Source organism: Nicotiana sylvestris, chromosome 3 (assembly GCF_000393655.2).
Source record: "Nicotiana sylvestris chromosome 3, ASM39365v2, whole genome shotgun sequence".
Lineage (NCBI taxonomy): Eukaryota > Viridiplantae > Streptophyta > Magnoliopsida > Solanales > Solanaceae > Nicotiana > Nicotiana sylvestris.
In genome coordinates, this window is record NC_091059.1 from 47,283,202 (window position 1) to 47,305,287 (window position 22,086).

Genomic DNA, 22,086 nt, shown 5'->3' on the forward strand with positions numbered 1-22,086 from the left:
CTGATCCATTCTGAGGAGCATCGGCGGGCCCTGATGAAGATATTAAACGAAGCTCATGTACCCAATGAGATTTCTGTAAACCACCTAGAAACCATTGCCAACAAGATTTTCAAGGTGAACAGGGTGACATTCTCAGATGATGATCTGCCGGTGGAAGGTACGGAGCATAATAAAGCTCTATACCTAGCTATCAAATGTGAAGACTCGGTGGTAACTCGAGTATTGATAGATAACGGCTCAAGTGCCAATATTTGTCCACTATCTACCCTGAACCAGTTAAAGATCGACCACGGAAGAATCCATAAGAACATCATCTGTGTCCGAGGGTTCGACGGAAACGGAACAGCCACTGTGGGGGATGTTGTACTTGAATTGACCATCGGTCCAGTCCTGTTTACCATGGAGTTCCAGGTGTTAGATGCCACAGTATCTTATAACCTTCTGTTGGGACGACCGTGGATTCATGCAGCCAAAGCAGTGCCCTCCACCCTACATCAGATGGTAAAGTTCGAGTGGGAAAGACAAGAGGTCGTGCTACACGGCGAGGACCCGGCGTGCACCATGGGTGGCGCCATTGTACCTTTCATAGAGACCACTGACGACAAAGGTCCTTGGGTCTACAAGATTTTCGATACAGGGTCGGCCAACAAAATCTCTGAAGGAGAGATCATCCCACACCCTAGGGTAGCTGCCGCGACAGTCATGATGGTCTCAGAAATGCTGGGTAATGGATTTGTGCCGGGAAAGGGCCTAGGAGTCGAGCTTCAGGGGATTGTCCAACCTGTCACCCTGCCTAAAAATCTGGAAACTTTCGGATTGGGGTTCAAACCAACCGCAGTAGATAGGAAGCAAGCGCGAAAAATGAAGAAGAGGGTCTGGTTTCTGCCTAAACCGGTGCCACGTCTCTCAAGGTCTTTCGTCAAAGCAAGTGCCAAGGGGTCACTGGTCCCAAAGATTCTAGGACCATTGATCGGTATAAATGAGGACCTGAATCAGAGTTTTGAGAGGCTATTCGCGGATGTCAGTATGGTAGAAGCTGGAGAAGGTTCCAGCAGAACAGAGATACAGTTTGTGGGGCCTGAGGCCAAGACCAACAATTGGACAATTACTCCTCTTCCTGTCCGAGGGGAGTCTTGGTAGTAGGCTTTGATTTATGTTTTGTGTATTTTGTTTTGTTCGGATTATTCCAGGGTGTAATCCAAATTTTACTTTCGTTTTTGTAAAAGTGTGAACCCTTTTATCCCGCAAGTTTAATAAAGTTCTCTTCTTTTGTCCCATTTTAATTTTGTTTTGTTGTTCTTTTTCTTTCTGAACAGTTCTCTTTTTACTGGTTCTAATGACATGGCATGCACAACGGATCTTCGACCTAGTCTAATAAATCAATCTGAATCCGACTCAATGATGCAAGAGGTCGTTTGCGACGATGAATTTGAATATGACGAAGATAAGGCCTTCGAAGAGATAAACCGAGAACTGTGCCAATTTGAAGAAAAACCCAAACCTAACCTAAACGACACTGAGGCTGTGAATCTAGGAGACGCTGATAACATCCAAGAAACCAAAATCAGCATCCACATTGAGCCGAATGTCAGGGAAGAATTGATCAAAACCCTCATGGAATTCAAAGATATTTTTGCATGGTCATATGACGATATGCCGGGATTAAGCACCAATTTAGTGGTTCACAAATTGCCCACTGACCCGGCATACCCTCCAGTCAAGCAAAAGCTAAGGAAGTTTAAAACAGAAATGAGTGTAAAGATCAAAGAAGAAGTGATTAAGCAGTTGCAGGCGAAGGTCATTCGGGTCACTCGATACCCCCGAGTGGCTGGCCAATGTGGTACCAGTTCCAAAGAAGGATGGGAAAATCAGGGTGTGCGTCGACTACCGCAACCTCAACAAAGCAAGTCCCAAGGACAATTTTCCATTGCCCAACATCCATATCTTGATCGATAATTGCGCTGGGCGCGAGATCGGATCCTTTGTAGATTGTTATGCGGGTTATCATCAGATCCTAATGGACGAGGAGGATACGGAAAAGACAGCATTTATTACGCCATGGGGAACTTACTGCTATCGGGTAATGCCGTTCGGATTGAAGAACGCCGGGGCAACGTACATGCAAGCAATGACTGCTGTGTTTCATGACATGATACACAAAGAAATCGAGGTGTACATCGATGATGTGATCATAAAGTCTTGGCGTCAGGAGGACCATGTAGTAGACCTAAGGAGATTTTTCCAAAAACTCCGAAGGTATGATATCAAGCTTAACCCGGCCAAATGCGCATTCGGGGTTCCATCAGGAAAGCTGCTAGGGTTCATCGTCAGTCGACGGGGGATTGAGTTAGACCCATCCAAAATTGAATCCATCCGAGATTTGCCACCGCCAAGGAACAAAACAGAGGTGATGAGTTTGCTGGGTAGACTCAATTACATCAGCAGGTTCATCGCTCAACTCACAGCAACTTCTGAGCCCATATTTCGGTTGCTGAGAAAGGATGCTGCGGTAGGTTGGACGGCAGAGTGTCAAGAGGCCTTCGACCAAATCAAAGGGTATCTGTCTAATCCACCCGTATTGGTCCCGCCTAAGCCTGGGAAGCCCTTAATTCTTTACCTAACGGTCTTGGAAAATTCATTTGGTTGTGTATTGGGGCAACATGATGACACAGGAAGGAAGGAGCAGGCCATCTACTATCTTAGCAAGAAATTCACAGTACATGAGGTCAAGTACACTCAACTCGAGAAAACATGTTGCGCCCTAACTTGGGTAGCTCAGAAGTTGAAACACTACCTGTCTTCGTATACTACTTATCTCATATCCCGTTTGGACCCATTGAAGTATATCTTTCAGAAACCTATGCCCACGGGAAGGTTGGCAAAATGGCAAATTCTGCTCACAGAGTTTGATATCGTCTATGTGACGAGGACAGCCATGAAAGCCCAGGCGCTGGCCGATCATTTGGCAGAGAATCCTGTTGATGAAAAATACGAGCCTTTAAGAACGTATTTTCCCGACGAAGAGGTAATGCATGCAAATGAGCTGGAATTACCCGAGGAACCGGGTTGTAAGCATTTCTTCGATGGAGCCGTAAACGCGAAAGGGGTTGGAATAGGAGCAGTACTCATTTCCGAAACGTGACGCCATTATCCTGTTACGGCCCAACTACGCTTCTATTGCACCAATAATATGGCCGAGTATGAAGCTTGCATTCTGGGTCTGTGCTTGGCTGCTGACATGGATGTCCAAGACGCCTTGGTCTTGGGAGACTCGAACCTCTTGGTACATCAGATTCAGGGTGAATGGGAAACGCGAGATCTAAAGTTCATACCATATCGACAATGCTTGCATGATCTGAGCAAGCGATTTCGATCGGTGAAGTTCAAACATATCCCGAGAGTTCACAATGAGGTTGCGGATGCCATGGCCACCTTAGCATCAATGATGCACCACCCGGACAAAATGTATGTTGATCCTCTGTACATCCAGGTCCGTGATCAGCACGCTTACTGCAACGCCATAGAAGAAGAAGCAGATGGCGAACCCTGGTTTCACGCTATCAAGGAATACCTCAGAATGGGGATATATCCAGAACATGCCTCTGGAGACCAAAAAAGAGCCCTTCGGCGTTTGTCAAATGGTTTCTTCCTCAGCGGAGGAGTATTGTACAAAAGAACCCCAGATTTGGGATTGTTGAGATGCATAGATGTCGGTCAAGCCACGACGGTTATGGCAGAGGTACATGCTGGAGTTTGTGGGCCACACATGAGCGGATATGTGTTGGCAAGGAAGATCCTTCGAACAGGGTGTTATTGGCTCACCATGGAACACGACTGTATCACTTTCGTGAGGAAATGCCGTCAGTGCCAGGTACATGGAGATCTGATCCATTCTCTGCCAACAGAGTTACATACGATGTCAGCACCCTGGCCGTTTGTGGCATGGGGCATGGATGTCATTGGACCTATTGAGCCGGCAACATCCAATAGTCATAGGTTCATCCTAGTGACCATTGATTACTTCACCAAATGGGTTGAGGCTAAAACCTTCAAATCGGTAACCAAAAAGGCAGTGGTGGATTTTGTGCACTCCCATATCATCTGCAGATTTGGGATCCCAAAAGTAATCATCACGGATAACGGTGCGAATCTTAATAGCAGCCTGATGAGAGAGGTATGCCAACAATTCAAGATTACACACCGCAATTCCACCCCATATCGTCCCAAGGCGAATGGAGCGGTCGAAGCAGCCAATAAGAATATCAAGAAGATACTGCGAAAGATGGTGGAAGGATCCAGACAATGGCACGAGAGATTACCCTTTGCTTTGTTGGGTTACCGCACTACCGTCCGAACTTCCATAGGCACAACTCCTTATTTGTTGGTGTACGGAACTGAGGCCGTAATACCAGCGGAAGTCGAAATTCCGTCCCTCCGGATTGTCGCTGAAGCCGAGATTGATGATGATGAATGGGTCAAAGCTCGATTAGAACAGTTGAGCTTGATAGACGAGAAAAGATTGGCAGCAGTGTGCCATGGTCAGCTGTATCAGAAGAGAATGGCGAGAACATATAATAAGAAGGTACGCCCCAGGAAGTTCGAAGTAGGGCATCAAGTATTAAAGAAGATCCTCCCACATCAGGTCGAGGCAAAAGGCAAATTCGCCCCAAATTGGCAAGGGCCTTATATCGTGACCAGAGTATTGTCCAACGGTGCTTTGTGTTTGACAGATATCGAGGGGAGATGTGTCGACATGGCTATCAATTCTGATGCAGTCAAGAGATATTATGCGTAATTTCTTTAATTATGGCAATTTTTGGTTCGTTTGTTTGTATCTGGTATTTATTGGATAATGAGATGACAGAGGCAATTCTTTCTTCTATCCAAACACTTTAACCCTTGTTTCCCCCTTTTGAGCCTTAAGTTATTCTTTCATACCCCTCTTTTGGAATCACTAACGGAAAAGATATGAAAAAGGAAAGAAGAAAAGAAATTTTTAAGGAAAGAAAAAAAAAGAAAAAAAAAGAAAAAAAAAGAAAAAAAAGAAGAAGAAGAAGATAAAAACCACAAAACGTTGGGAACTACGTTTGACCTGATTCCTCAAAGAGGATACGTAGGCACCTCACGGCTCGGTCATAGTGTGCATCATAGTATATATAGGATGCATAATGTACATAGTGTGCATAATAGGCACAGTGTGCGTAACGCACGCAGCTCAACATAAGTGTAAAAAAATAAAATTCCCCAAGCAAGAAAACTGGGGCAGAGGTTATGTTTTAAGTTCCAACAAAGGTTTGATTCCAAAAGTTGTAGCAGATCACCCATCAAATTATTTCATTTTTTGATAGCCTTTCTTTAACCCCACACCAAAACCAACATCGATGTCCAAAAGACCTCCCGATCAATATCCAAGAGATACCAAGTCAGGCAAATAGAGCCAGGAGTAATACGCCGATCCCCAGCAAAGAAGAGGATCATAAGACTGGGAATGAATTGATGGTCAAAGGAACCTCCAGAAGAGAGGGTCGTATTGACAACACACCGATTCCTTGATGAAAGAAATAAAATGAGAGAGTCTTATCGGTGAAAACCTTCACAGGCACCGAAAGGCGACGTAAGATGAGAAATATAAGAAAATGAGAGAGTCTTATTGGTGAAAACCTTCCCAGGCACCATAAGGCGCGGGAGCTGAGAGAAAAGAGAGAGTCTCATTAGTGAAAACCCCTCGAAGGGCACTATGAGGCGACAAGACAGATAAACAAAAAGCGACCACATCCGCAACGAAATGGACACTCATTTATCAACCCCAGCAAGTCAGACCATCGGGCAAATCGATTGATACAAATAGACTGGGTCGGGAATCTATGGTGCACGACATGATCACGGGGACCAGTCATGTCCTCCAGATAAGTTCTTCTGAATTTCTTCTCCCACCAAATATTGGTTCAGAAAGATTTTCTCCTTTTTCTATCTTTTATTTCTCTTCCTAAAAATTTGTCTTGAAAAGGGGTTTTCAAAGCTTACTACCAGAGACCGAAGGGGGATTCATCCAATGCCGGATAACCCCAACAGTCCTAAAGGCTGGCCCCAGGCAATGCAATGTTGTGCCCTGCAGTTTTGGAGGAAGTAAACTCCTAAAGAGAGTGGTTTCGGGAGTAAAAGCAGACTCCCACAGCATGTACTATAAAGAGAAAGCAGAAAAGGGGATAAATTGAAAACCAATCCCCAGCAGGCCGGAAACCCCCAGCAAGCAATTTTGTCCACCAACCAATTATGGGGGCATAGAGCAAGAAAAGGGGAAGAGAGGAAAAATCATCCGCCGGAAAGGCACCTCCTCCCACCATGATTAAAACTAACTAAATCTTTTTGTCTGCTGCAGGAAAACAAAGGATTGACAATGGCAGCAAGACGCAACGCCAGGGAAATCACCAAAACCGGGGCAGAAAAGTTTCTGCCGATTGTCAAAAATTTTCTCGGAAGAACGAGGAAACAATTTCAATACTTTTAAGTTCTAGGTCGCCCACCAGTAAAATGCGGGAATACATTTAAGTTCTAGGTTGCCCACCAGTAAAATGCGGGAATACTTTTAAGTTCTAGGTCGCCCACCAGTAAAATGCGGGAATACATTTAAGTTGTAGGTCGCCCACCAGTAAAATGCGGGAATACATTTAAGTTCTAGGTCGCCCACCAGTAAAATGCGGGAATACATTTAAGTTCTAGGTCGCCCACCAGTAAAATGCGGGAATACATTTAAGTTCTAGGTCGCCCACTAGTAAAATGCGGGAATACATTTAAGTTCTAGGTCGCCCACCAGTAAAATGCGGGAATACATTTAAGTTCTAGGTCGCCCACCAGTAAAATGCGGGAATACATTTAAGTTCTAGGTCGCCCACCAGTAAAATGCGGGAATACATTTAAGTTCTAGGTCGCCCACCAGTAAAATGCGGGAATACATTTAAGTTCTAGGTCGCCCACCAGTAAAATGCGGGAATACTTTTAAGTTCTAGGTCGCCCACCAGTAAAATGCGGGAATACTTTTAAGTTCTAGGTCGCCCACCAGTAAAATGCGGGAATACATTTAAGTTCTAGGTCGCCCACCAGTAAAATGCGGGAATACTTTTAAGTTCTAGGTCGCCCACCAGTAAAATGCGGGAATACATTTAAGTTCTAGGTCGCCCACCAGTAAAATGCGGGAATACATTTAAGTTCTAGGTCACCCACCAGTAAAATGCGGGAATACTTTTCAGCTCTAGATTTTGGAATCAATAACCCCACCTGAAGGCGGAAGGTTACAACAGAGATCCCCAAGCAGGAAACAATAAAATCCCCAGCACCAAGAAGCAGAAGGTTGCAAAGGCAAGCGCGCGATTCAAAAGGAAGAAGGAAGCAGTTTGGGGAACGTTATAGCATGCCCAACATAACAATTTTGGTGAAGAAAGCCATACCACTGAAGAAACCATTGAAAGGCTTAAAGAAGAGGGCCATGTTCCCAGCGGATCAAGCGAAGTGATGAAAACTGACATTCAGAAAAGGCGAAGGACCAGTATCATCCCCCAAGTTCACAAAATAAAGGCCTCGGAGGAAAGCGCTAGCCGGCAAGAAAGCAAGGCAACAAGAACAAGTCGAGGATAGATGAGATCTCATGATCCATAGTCTAGCTTAGCTTCTTGTTTTTTCTTTCAGAACAATGTAACAAGGAGATCGGTGAGCGGTAGCATCCTGCAACAGCATGAAACAGCGCACAACAACATCGAGCACTACAGTCACATGGTAGTCCCAGCTACCAAAATTTCCCGAACTACGTTGACCTGATTCCTGTTCAGCCCAGGATATGTAGGAAACCTCTGAACCAAAGGTTCGGTCAAATATTTTTCAAAAAATGCTTCACACGGAGTACTCGGACGGGCAAAAATCGCTCACTTCATCTTTGCGCGAAAACCCTTCGTGTCTTCGTGCAAAGAGGGGTAGCTGTAAGCACATGATTTTTGCTTCACGGACAATCACTCCAAAAGAAAACAAAATGGCCTCGCTGTGCAATTTGTCGTTTTTTCGTGACATGTGCTGTTAGTCATTTGTGGGTCTGTCCATTTTGCATTTAATCTTACCGATCAAAATACAAAGCATGTATGTCATGGTAATTAAACCATAATTCGGTCATTAAAGAAAATTCACAAAAAATATGTGTGCATCTTTTATTTCAGGTTGTGATTTAACCATTTAGAATTTTTTTAGTATGTGTGTAAATGATTGTGTTAAATATTGATTAGTTAGATGTGGCAAGTTCATTTTAATTTAGTTGTATTTTTAAAAATTGGAAAACAAAAGAATGCAAATGGTGTAGTAAATCGGACTTGGGCCTATTTTTGAATTGAGGCCCAAGTTCAGCCCACATCAGCCACGTCCAAGGACACAAGTCCAGTCCAAACATGAGCTGCCCAGGCACGGACCCAAAACGACGCCGCATAGGGCGTCTGATCTGAGCCGTTGACCCACACCCATCCAACGGTCCACATCCGCACCCGTAACCCGACCTGTTTAGCCGGTCCAACCCAACCCCTCACTTAAATCCAAACGACCCCGTTTTAATGCCAAACGACCTCGTCTCACCCCTCACCATCAGATCAAAGCCGTTGAGATCATCTGATCTAACTGCCCGGATCCAATCCTCTACTCCGTATATAAACCTTCCCTCACACCCCACGCCCCCTATCCGAACCCCCCTTCACTCATCTCCTTCACCAAGCCCTGAACCCCCGAAACCCTAGCAGCCGCCCTAGTTTCCCTTTCACCAGAACCCGGCGGCATGAACGCCGATGACCACCTCCTGAACACCCTAGGACCACCTCACTCTCCTGAACATGGATCAGTTACCCCCTAGCCTCGAATCACCTTCCTTCGTCTCGAATCTTCATTTGAAGATTCGAGTCGAACTCTGACTTATACCAAACCTCACCATCTTCGTACCAGACACTCCCCTGACCTCCCTCGTGACCAAACCAGGCTTGGTTTGGTCCGAATCCACCCACAACTCCTAAAAAACCAGATCTGAAGATCCAAACCCTAGAACATGAATAGCCTTGGAAACCGGCCAGTCTTAACAGGGTTTGAGGTCTAATAGACCTTAATCAAGGTGTTCTCGTGTGAGAACACCATGATTAAAGTTTGTTCGGCCTCAAGGGGTCAAAGTTGAGTCCGACTTGGGTCGATTTTGTTTGGACATTTTTCAGTAAGTTTTTCTTTGCCTTTCTGTTTTATTCGAATGATAATTAAGTTGTTAGCATGATTTGTTGTGATTGTTTGTTATCGTCTGGTATTTTTCTTAATTTCTTCCATCTCTGTCAAAGACCTTTATTTAGTCGTTTGTTTTCTGTGTATGTTTTGAACGTATCCTGTGATAAACATGTTCGATCAGGATAGTCGTCGCATAAATAATTCATATAGGTTCCCAGTGATTGATCAAAAGTTGTCCGAAGCCCTTTAGGTCCCTATATGTATTTGTTTATATGAACGACTGATTGTTACATGTTATAATTAGTATAGTCGACTTGATAAACATCGTCGATTAACTTCCTACGACTGAATGTTCAAATATTCTAATTCGTACGACTTCACGTAAGTGAACGAACCTGTTGATTGTTAATTGGATGCTCGACATTGCCTGAATTTAGCTTATAACTGCTTTGTAAACAATTAAAAGAATCAGGCTAGGGCAGTCTTGAATTTGAACTTCCAGAAGTTCAAAAGGCCCTGATACTGCAATGGGTTTAGGGCAGTAATAATCAAGGTTTAACAAGGGTAGTCTGGGTTCGAAAAGAACAGAAAAGCTTAGTTTAAGTGAGCTGACAAGTAGGGTACTAAATTAGGATTAAACTAATGCCAATGGGGAACAAGACACAAGAGTATGGGGGTTAAAATGAATACTTAAATGAACCCATAACTCTTGAACAAAAGGAATAAGCCAGGCGTGGGGAACAAAATGGCTGGCATCAAAAAGATGCTTAGGCATGGGATTTAATAGGTATGGGCAGTCTGCAATTGGCAGAATCCAGGCAACTTGACTGCACTGGTTTGTTGGCTTATAAATAAGCTGTTTTTAGAACTTAAAAGGGGCTGGAAATTTTAGTCTTGAGGGGGGTCTTGTGAGTTAAAGAGAACTGGAAAAAAAAACAGAAAGAAATTTCCAGAAATACTGTAACTGAACACTGTCCAAAAACTGCACAAAGAAACCAAGTTGGTTATCCTAACTGGGGCTGTTATTGTTCCATTAAGAGAAGTCTGTGTATCTTCAGCTGTGATTGCTACTACATTGAGTTTCTGTGTGATGTACATTGAGTTTCAGTCTCCCTGATTGTTTGAAACTGTGCTGGTTGTTTGTTGAGCTTTGGTGGTTATTGAATTTCTGTGGCTATAGCACAAAATATTCTGGTTCATTTCTCGATTGGTCTTGTTTCCCATCCTGTTTCCTGGGATTATTTGTCTGTTGCTCGACCAACGTGTGAACTCCATCTTTGTGGCTATTTGGTTGTTGCTGTATTGGGCTGTATTATCTGTTGTTGCTGTGCTTGCTGCGTACCACTCAGCTGATCATTTTCTTCCTCCTTTTGTTCTCTATACCAGGTACACAAATATACTACCAGTGTAACTTGAAAAGTTTGAGCATGAATGTAAAGGAGAAGATCTGCAGATGTTTATATATACATAGACTGTTACATTAAATATCATGTACTGTATAATAGTTTTCATTCCTGTCTGGATAATAGAAGTAGCCTACATGCTTAGTATATATCAATGTAGATTAGTTGAATGTTAGTTTATATATGTATGCTGTTAGGTGAAAATATTCCCAATGCAATAGGTTGTATCTTAGACTTAGTTTAATTGTGTCGTATATTCTTTAATGTAGGCCAAGCATGAAAACTATCCACTATTAGTTAAGTTCTTTCCCTTCTGATAAATGGTCTCATATAATTGGTAAACTATACATTAGAACAAAGAACACAAAGCTTGCAGTCTCAACCTCATGAAGGTCGAGCCCGGGTCAAAACAGACCAAGCAGGCCCGCATCGAACAAACAGTGGCCCAGGTCTAGCCCATCCCGCATGAGCTGGATTTGGGCCCCTAATGTTCAATCAGTTGTCCGTGTGCGTAGTCACGTTTTCTTATTCTGTAAAAGCATTTTGAATCCTGCTACAAATAAGCCTGCAAGCATGTAATTAACTAGGACTTTCTCTGTTTTCAATTAATAGAGACAAACGCGACAAGAAACGTAGTTGCTATAGGAAATCCTTTTAAAATAAGGACGAGATGAGCCTCGACAAGATAAAGAACAAGCTGCGGGGCCCTCGTTAAATGTATATATCGAAGCATTCAGTTTCCAAGGTGGGTCGTTTAGCAAATCTCACGAACCACCCGGAATAATAACGCGATAGCCTCTTTAAGCGCGTATTTAATAATTTTACCTTCTTAAATTCGGGTGCACATTTATGTGACCCAAATCCAAATCTCGACGGATTCGAGATGTGTTTCTAATCACGAGTACATTGATTGTGACGTGGTTCGAGATGCGTGTCCATGACGTCGCAAATTCCTTTTAAAAATAAGAATGAGACGAGCCTCGACAAACAAAAATGTACAAAGCTGCGGGGCCCTCTAAATGTATGTATATATTAAAGTGTTTAGAATTCGAGATGTGCCGTTTAACGGATTTTCACGACCTTCCCCAAAATAACAAGACGCTAGTTGCTTTAGGCGCGCCTTTAACAATTCATTTTCCTTAATTCGGGTGCACATTTATGTGACCCAAATCCAAATCTCAACCGAGTCGAGATATATCGATAACCACGAGTGCATTGATGTAACGTGGTTTGAGATATGTTTTCACGACGTTGCAATTCTTGTAAAATAATAATAACGACAAAAGCGGTAAAAAGATAAAATTTTGCACATAAGTTCATATTTGTTAAAATCAGATAATAAAGCCGAATATAACAGTTGAGCGACCGTGCTAGAACCACGGAATTCGGGAATGCCTAACACCTTCTCCCGGGTTAACAGAATTCCTTATCCGGATTTCTGGTACACATACTGTAATATAGAGTCATTCTTTTCCTCAATTCGGGATTAAAATTGGTGACTTGGGACACCCTAAATCTCCCATGTGGCGACTCTGAAATAATTGAACCAATCCCGTTTCGATTGTCCTTTAATTGGAAAAACTCCCCTGCCCCCTCGCGGGTGCAGAAAAAGGAGGTGTGACATGTGTGCAAAATTTCAGGTAATTCAAACGAGGTTTGATAGACTTTTTGATCAAAAGTGGAATGCGGAAGTTTTTGGAATCCTTAGGCTTGAATCCGAGGGTATTTTGATGATTCGACGTTGTTTTGGGTGTTTCAAAGATTGTTATAAGTTTGAATAGTGGTATGTGACTTGCTAGTACCTTTGGTTGAGGTCCCCGGGGGCCTCAGGGTGATTTCGGATGGTTGACGGGAAGTTGAGAGTTATAATTGTGTAGCTGAAGTTGCTGATTTTGTTGTCATAACCGCACCTGCAGATTGGGGACTGCACGTGAGGGATCGCAAAAGCGGAAGAGAAGCCGCAAATATAGCCATGGGCAAGGATGGTCAGAAGGCGCAGGTGCTGAAGGCTCAGCGCACCTGCGACACCACAGGTGCAAAAGTGAATGCGCAGGTGCAGTTTTGAGGGACTTAAGTGGAAACCGCAGAAGCGGTTGTTTGGCCGCAGAAGCGGTATCGCATGTGCAGAAAAGGGACTGAAGGTGCAACAACCCTGGGACCGAAAGTATATAAGTCCTCCTTTGCGAATTTTTGGTTATTCCACCATTTTCACATACGGGTTTTGAGCTTGGGAGAGCAAATTGAAGAGGGAATTCAAGAGGGTTTCGTGGAGTTAAGGTTTTTGGACCCTAAACTTGTTTCTATGATGGTTTTTAATTGTTTAAGCTTGAAATTTGTTGTAATTAGTGGTTAAAATTGGGGGTTTAGGGCTTGGAAATTGGAGACTTAAATTTAGGGATTTGAGGGGTCATTCGTGGTCGAATTTTGGTATTCTTGGTATGTATGGACTCGTGGGAGGATAAGGATCCTATTGATGCAATTTTTATTGGATTTCGAGACGTGGGCCCCGGGGTCGGGTTGGACCAATTTCGGAACTTTTTGCATGGGCTTCATTCCCTTAGCGTATATTGCTGAGTCAAGAGGCAAGGGCGTTGCAGAGTAGTATTTCATCCAGTTTGAGGTAAGAAACCATTGTAAATCTGGACTTGAGGGATGAAACCCCAGTATTTCGTATTGTTTTGATAAATGAGTTGACGCACATGCTAGGTGACGAGCATGTGGGCGTGCACCAGTAGGAATTGTGACTTGGTCCTTCCCGTAGTGACTATTATGTCGCGTATTTGATTTAAAATCTTATGATATCCTGTATTTTAGAGATTGATACTATGTGTTGGGCTGTACACCGTGTTTGGGGTCTTGTGCAGACCTATTTAGATCCTTAGGGGTATTTTTACTACTTTCCACACTCGATTTGATTTGAACGCATATCCTCAGTCATGTTTTACCTATTATCTGTTTAAAACCGGTTTCACCACTCTTTTTCTTAATATATGAAAATTGTTTGGGCGGAGTTCCCTGATTTTCACTGATATGCCCGAGTGGCCGTGAGGTTAATGACTGAGAGAGTTTTAGGACCTAATGGTGAGGATTATATAACTATTATGGATTGGGCTACACGCTGTAGCGATATTATATATATGGATCGGGTTGCACGCTGCAACAATGTGCATATGGATCGGGCTACACACCGCAGTGATATATATTGGATCAGGCTGCGTGCCGTAGCGATATGACGCTTGGGCTATAGGAGCCCCTCCAGAGTCTGTACATCCCAGTGAGCGTAGTCGACTATAAACTGTGGATCGGACTGCATGCCGCAGCGATTATTATGATTATTATTATTATTATGAGATATTATTGAGCCGGAGTGCTGAGTGTGAGTACTGTTTGACGAGAGCTGAGTCACGAGTGACTGAGAGGCTTGCTCGAGAGGCTATATTTATGAGTGATATCTTGTCCGAGGGGCTTGTTTATGACTTTTTGTTACTTTCACTCTTCTTTTATACTGAGCCTCTATTGAAAAATGTTGGATAAATGTTTTTCAAAGGATTCTTAATTGAAATGGAAGTTTTATGAGATGACTGGCTATTAAATTGCAGAATTTGACTTGATACTTCTGTTGAGACTTATTATATGATTTTAACTGCGCGTCACTGCACTCAGACCTTATTTACTTTAGTTACTTACTGAGTTGGCGTACTCACGTTACTTCCTGCACCTTGTATGCAGTTCCAGGTGCTTGAGCATTAGAGTGAGAGCTTCCAACACTCTTAGAGCTTTACTGGAGATCGCAAGGTAGCTGCACGACATTCGCAGCCCTGGTTTCCTCCCTCTTATCTTAGTATTGTGTCTTTCAGACTTATTTTGTATTATTCAAACAACATTTTGGTTATATTTAGAGGCTCATAATTAGTGACACCGGATTTGGGCTGAGTTAGTGTATTTCATACTATTTTCCGTGCATTTCTGTTGAGTTATATATTACATTTAAAAGCTTTGAGACTTAAATTGGTTTTAAACAAATGATTTTCATAAAAGGAATCAAATGTGGTAATTGTGGGTTTGGCTTGCCTGGTAATGTGATAGGCGCTATCACAACCGGGGTATTTGGGGTCATGACAGTTCGTGTCACCAAATATTGGGTAAGGGCTCAAATTACCTCGAAAATAAGGGGTTAGGCACTCCTAGAGGTTCACAACTGTGGTTTCTGTCCAAAATTTATGCTATATAGGGTTATTAAATTATAACTATGCTATGTGATCATATAAATTAAAGGAAGATAGGGAATCAACTACAATGTGCAACAAATATAAAGGGAATTACATATACGAAAGAAGCAGGTTATACATTCATAAGTGATTGGTACAAACCCTTGAAGATTATAAGGTACAACCTAATTTGTTCAAAGTCTGAATAAACAAAGGTGCTAGTAATAAACATATATGGGGGGGGGGGGTCCTAAGTTTTTTAGCCTAAAGGATCACCCTGTGCAACATAAATTATACTTAACAACTCCCTCAAAGATAGGGCTTGCTCATATTATTCAGCGGACACATACTATCATCTCCCGCTACCCAATTACTATCTTGAAGTTGTTTATCTAAAGTGTTCTAGTCCAATTCTATACCGCGTCCTATGCGTGCATTACCCATCCCACGCCTATGGTCCAGGAGGCTTTGGACCTACTACTTAGGTGGTTCTAGACTTTACTTAGGATACTCAAAAATGATAAAACTAGGCGCACATTCAAAACAAGTAGGACTACACATAATTACACCTAAGGGGTCAAGTTGGCATCCACACATAGGCAAAAATGCATGCAAATCAGCCATGAGTTTTATGCTAACAAGGTCCCAGATTATGCAATAAATGGTCATAGGCAGTTTTGGAGTCAAAACACATTAACATGTTGAGACCTGTAGACATGGTTTCTATGTGATTGAATTCCGTAGGCGGTACTTCTAGTCGGATTATCTTGATGACACTGTTAATTATAATGCTTATTACAGACCTATAGGCATAATCTCTAGGCGATTTGCGCTTGGGTAGTGAGGCCGTTGAAATCGAAAAATTATTCATCTTTGATCCTGTAAGCATGTTTTGGCAGGAGAGAATATTAGGCTAAGCACTTAGATAGTATTGTCACATGATTTGCAGAAAAGCAGCAAGTTATGCATACAAGATTCAGTAGGAATATATTAAAGCCATTTTCAGCAAGAACCTTGTTTCTTAAAGATTTTAGTACAAGAAATCAAGACAAGGTGCAACAAACGTTACTTAGGTTTATTCACGAACTAGCTAGGAATCATGAATCAACTTAGCTAGCCATACATCAGTTAAAATTAGGACTTGAATAGAATTGAAGCCAGTAAGCCTGCATAATAGCATTAAGACAAGCAAAATTGTAGATGAAGTGGCATACTGTCAAAATCAAATTAACTCACAGAAATTCAAGTAGTACTAATGCATATTGCATAAACATAAATAGAAGGAAGTAGGATTGTGAATAACTAAACACTTACCAGTTTGCAGATTGAACATATAAATAGAAGAGAAAAATAAGTGCTAACAACAACTTGAGTATCAGTAACAAAGAGGCCCCAAACCCTAGTGCATCAGAGTTCACAGGAGCTTCGAACGAGCCCCTAGCAATGCTTACACTAGGGAGGTCAATAGAGAGGATTCTGGTGGCCTTGGCTTTCGGCAGACTACAATCAAGAGTTTAGAATAGTATAGAAAGAGTGAGAATGAGATAATAACAGTGATTAATGTCTCCCTTATGGTAGCCGGGGAAGGGGTTTTTATCATAGCATAATTAAACACACAAAACAAGGAAAAACAGTCGATTAAACACAAAAAAAGGAAAGAAAATATCCCGTGCACAATCGAATCAGTAGAGGAAGTAAGAATTTCAAACCCTAGTTGGAATCAGATTTAGGGCAAATCATTCACAAGCCCTAATCACGATGGAACTAATGGAGATATGCCATAACTAAGAGAAATTTCCTCTTTCTAAATGTATAGAGCCACAATCGCATCCAGATCCATAGGTTTAAGGCCAGATTTGTGAGAATCGAACTTGCCATAAGTAGAATGGTAATGAAAGTTACCATAACTGAGTAAGAATAGCAAAAAAGGTAAGTAGAATCCACATATAAACGTGTATAAGGAAGGCGATAATAGATCTTTTAGGTCGTCTAGGGTTCTTCAGAGAGAAGGAGAGGGTGAGAGGATTTTTAGGGCAGCGGTCTTAAGGAAAATGAGTAGGGTTTTAGGGTTTGGTTAATTTAAAAGGGCTAGGTGAACGAGGGTCGTTGATCTTGAGATATTAATGGCTAGGATTAGAAAAATGAGTGGGGCGGGTCATTTAGCGGGTCGCGACCGGGTTGAGTTAATGGGGTCATTTGGTTTGGGCTAAGGGGACTGGGTCAAAGATTTTAGGCGTTTGGGCAGTTAAAATAGTCCGGAAAAATATTTAAAAATAATAACTCAATATTATAAAAATATAAAATGCTATTTTGGCATAAATAATATAATAAACGGGATTATTTGTAGAATATAGGCTATTATCGTAACTAATGTAGATCAAATAGCAAAATGCAAATGTAACTTTGTAAAGATGAGATAAATTATTATAAAATATATGTGGGTACAAATGATAAATTTGGATGATTAGATCACCCGAAAAATAATTTGAAGGGACAATTAATAAATGTCTGAACAAATGAAATACAAGAAAATCAAATTTGAAGCTCTAAAAATTATAGAAAAAATAGTTATATAACCCTTATAATTGGGTAATAGTGAAATATGATATTTTGAAAGTATATAGAGTACTTTATAAAATACAACAACAACAACAACAACATACTAGTATTATCTTACACTGTGGGTCTAGGGAGGGTAGTGTATACGCAAACCTTACCCCTACCTTGTGAGGATAGAGAGGTTGTTTCTAATAGACCCCCGGCTCTGGAAAGCATAAGCACCAAATTGATAAAAATATAGACAATAAGGGACAATACTAAAAATCCATATAAAAGCAGAATAAAAATAACAAGATAGTAAGGGGATCAATAATGAAAGAAAATAACGGCTAGTCATAAAAACTTATTACCAACAGAAAGCGAGACTGCGTGCTAATAGTATTGTTATTAACACTCTAGACTACCTACTCTACTACCCTAATTCGCGACCTTCATACCTTCCTATCAAGGGTCATGTCCTCGGTTAGTTGAGGTTGCGCCATGTCTTACCTAATCACTTCTCCCCACCTCTTCTTTGACCTACCTGTACCTCTCCGTAGGCCCTCTAATGTCAATATCTCAAACCTCCTCACCAGGGTGTCTGTGCTCCTCCTCCTCACATGACCAAACTACCTAAGCCGTGCTTCCCGCATCTTGTCCTCAATAGGGGCCACACCCACCTTGTCACGAATAACCTCATTTCTGACCCCATCTAACCTGGTGTGCCCGCACATCCATCTCAACATCCTCATCTATACTACCTTTATCTTCTAGACATGAGCGATCTTGACTGGCCAACACTCAGCCCCATACAACATTGTTGGTCTGACCACCACTCTATAGAACTTACCCTTAAGTTTTGGTGGCACTTTCTTGTCGCACAAAACACCGGAAGCGAGTCTCCATTTCATTCATCCCTCCCCAATACGATGTGTGACATATTCATCAATCTCCCCATCCACCTGAATAATAAACCCAAGGTACTTAAAACTTCCTCTCCTAGGGATGACCTGTGAGTCCAGCCTCACCTCCCCTTCCCCTCATTGAGTCTCGCCACTGAACATACACTTCAAGTATTTTGTTTTTTTCCTTCTCAACTTGAAACCTTTTGATTCCAGGGCCTGCCTTCATACCTCTAGTTATGCGTTCACACCATCTCGCGTCTCATCAATCAATACAATATCATTTGCAAATAGCATGCACCACAACACGTCCCTTTGGATGTGGCGCGTGAGAACGTCCATCACTAGAGAAAACAAAAAAGGTCTTAATGCCGACCCCTGATGCAACCCCATCATAACCGGAAAATGGTCTGAATCCCCACCCACCATCCTCACGCAGGTCTTTAATCCATCACACATATCCTTAATCAACCTAACGTAGGCAATAAGTACACCTCTACCCTCCAAACATCTCCACAAAACCTCACTCAAAACTTTATCGTACGCCTTTTGTAAGTCAATGAACACCATATGCAAGTCCTTCTTTCTCTCCCTATGTTGCTCCATCAATCTCCTATCAATGTGGATGGCTTCTGTTTTTGAACACCCCGACATAAAACAAAACTGATTCTCGAAAATAGACACACTCCTCTTCACCCTTAGCTCTACCACTCTCTCCTAGACTTTCATAGTATCGCTAAGCAGCTTGATACCCTGATTTTTATTGCAATTTTTGATATCACCTTTGTTCTTGTATACAGGAACCATCATGCTCCACCTCCACTCTTCGGTAATCTTTTTCGTTCTAAAATGATATTAAATAACCTAGTGAGCCACTCCAAGCCTGCTTTGCCCGCACTATTCTAAAACTCCACCGGGATTTCATCCGGCCCGATCGCTTTTCCCCTACTCATCTTATGCATAGCCCCTCAACTTGATCAACTATAATCCTCCTACAATACCCTAAGTCACAATGACTCTTGGAGAGTTACAAATCACCTAGTACAATGATCTTGTCCCCTTCCTCGTTCAAGAGACTACGGAAGTAGGCTTTCCTATCTTCGATGGATAAGCCCCTCATCCAACAAAACTATACCTTCTTTGTCCTTGATGCACTTCACTTGGTCCAAGTCACGGGCCTTCATTTCTCGTGCCTTGGCTAACCTGAACAACCTTTTATCCCCACCCCGGCCCTCGAGTTCTTCATACAAATGACTAAAACCTGCAGTCTTGGCCGCAGTAACTGCTAGATTTGCCTCTTTCTTAGCCAACTTATAATGCTCCCTATTCGCCCTCTTCTCCTCCTCATCTACACTTTCCACTAGCTTCAGATGCGCTGCTTTCTTGGTTTCCACTTTTCTTTGCACCTCTTTATTCCACCACCAGTCTCTCTTATCACCACTAGAGTAACCCTTTAAGACCCCTAATACCTCTTCCGCGGCTTCCCTAATGCACTACAAAGTCGTGGTCCACATAGCACTTGCGTCCCCACTACTCTTCCAAACCTCCATAGTGCACAACTTGACCCCCAACTCCTACGCTTTAACTTTTGTCAAGGCTCCCCACTTGATCCTATGTTAGCTATATATCACCCTCTTCCTCCTCTTCCTTTTGATCTCAAGGTCCATGACCAGGAGGCTATGAAGGGTCGATAGGCTCTCACTAAGGATGACCTTGCAATCCGTGCAAAGACCTCTGTCAGACTTCTTATAGAGTAAATAATCAATCTAAGTCTCGGACACCAAACTATGGAAGGTGACCTAGTGCTCCCTCTTCTTCGGGAAACTCGAGTTTTCTATCACCAAATCAAATTCTCTAGCAAAGTCTAGCACAGACGTTCCTCCTCCATTTCTATCTTCAAAACTAAAGCCACCATGCACATCATCATACCCCCTTGACGTCGCTCCAATGTGGCCGTTGAAATCTCTTCATATGAAAAGCTTCTCAGTATGTGGGATACCGCACACCATCTCATCCAAATCTTCTTGTAAATGCCTCTTGACTTCCTTATCCAAACTTTCTTGGGGACCGTACGCACTGATTATGTTTAAAGTAAAACCTTCAAAAACCAGCTTAATAGTCATCAACCTGTCATTAACCCTCCTAACCTCCACCACTAGTTCATGGAGGTCCATATCAACCAAGATACCTACCCCGTTCCTACACCCATCCTCCTAGAATACTTTATAAAATATGAGGGCACAATTAGGTATCAACATAGATATCTCGTCTATCCGAAGTTTTGTGTTGTATTTGATGATATACATCGTTCCATGTCTTTATTGGAAATTCTGGAGACTTTCTTTTAGCCTTTGCGAGGCCTCTAAGCTTTTCGAGTTCAGATTCCCTGTGAGGCCCCTCAAAATATCCTATTAGTCCGACCCCACAAGCACACTCACAAGTTGCTTAAGTGTCGTCTAGCCTTCCACGAGGGGTTTAGGAATGTAACAACTTATATGATCATGATAATACGTGTAACGCACACGATCTAACTTCAAACGCATTCTCCTACCAACTATAAAGACTTAGGAGGTGATCTACCAATAAAATTAAAGACCTTTAAGTCTATTTTGCAACACATCACCCCGTTCATCATTTGGATATGTATAAAGAATGTTATGGCTATTTTACCGGACCTATGTCATATGCACGACCACATATATTAGGATGTTTCTGTCATGTGTACATAGCCAGATGTGCAGCCAATTTCCCTGTGTGCGGCCGCGCACGTAGTAGCCACATAAATACCCCAAGGCCGAGTAAGGAGAGTGGCTATGTCATTTCTTTGAGCTAGGGCTTGCTCTATCAAGGGGAATCCATCCTCTACTTCCCTCCCTTGAACCGAGGGTAATATTTTTTGGAGTATTTTGAGTTGATTACTACTCCTAAACACTTATACTAACAAGAATTAATCTTGAAGATCCATAGATTTCCATTTAAATCCCCGAATTGGTCAAGAACACTACAAGTTGGGATTCTCAAGAGTTTCGTCATAAGAGGTATGTCTACCATCTCTAACTAGTCTATGGTGATTAATTATGTATGAAATATGTGTTATAACTTATGGGATGGCGATTGGAAGCCATAAGTGCCTAACCTAGGTTGTGTTCGTATTGTAGAGATTGTAAAATGAATTAATTTATAACATTTATGGGTTGGGAGTGAAGTGTTGGGCATGCATGTGCTAACGAAAGTTGTGAGGTGAATCATTAGTGTGTAAGGTTGTTGTTAGGTGAAGAAATTCCTTTGAATGAGCTTGTAGGAGGATATGCACATTAGATATTAGTTAAAAACTCTAAATGACTTAAAGTATAGAAATCTTACTATTATTGGCGCAAATGTGTTGCATTTTTGTAGGTTGAAGTTATTTAGTGTGGTGGAACATCTTGGTATTGTTAAGGGGCGAGTTTTATGTATGTTGGCTAAACTCTTCTTTAAGAATTGAATCCGACACAACCCTTGTAAGTTCCAAGATGCTTATTATAAATCGAGTATTCCGAATAAGTTTTGTGACAAAGATATATGTTCAATTCGTGTATCAAATGCTCTTATCAAGTTGTACTACTAATTGAGGAAGTGTTCAAAACTATGGGTTATGCATCTGCATGTTATAACTCCAAGTCGTTATTCATGTGAAAGTTTTATGCCAAATTGTGTAGAGATTATGATTGGAATTACACCTCCACCCGCACATATTGAGGTGAGGCAACATGGCCGCTTTGTGTAGGTTTTTGTATCGTTGTTACACCCCCACCCGTATATAAT

General features: G+C 42.1%; 1 protein-coding gene across 1 annotated transcript; it reads right to left on the minus strand.

Annotated features, from left to right (window-relative positions):
- Positions 1-19,376: 19,376 nt before the first annotated feature.
- On the minus strand, positions 19,377-20,456 carry LOC138887311 (uncharacterized). Its single transcript, XM_070169042.1, has 2 exons — positions 20,289-20,456; positions 19,377-19,775 (listed from the first exon to the last, which is right to left on the minus strand). The coding sequence occupies exons 1-2, from the start codon at positions 20,454-20,456 to the stop codon at positions 19,377-19,379; spliced, it is 567 nt and encodes a 188-aa protein (XP_070025143.1).
- Positions 20,457-22,086: the final 1,630 nt, after the last annotated feature.

Coding starts and splice junctions, on each gene's coding strand:
- LOC138887311 (XM_070169042.1), bottom strand. CDS start 20,456: ATGGACCTCCATGAACTAGTGGTGGAGGTTAGGAGGGTTAATGACAGG. Junction 19,776..20,288: donor AAGAAGATTTGGATGAGATG/GTGTGCGGTATC, acceptor ACGACTTTGTAG/TGCATTAGGGAAGCCGCGGA.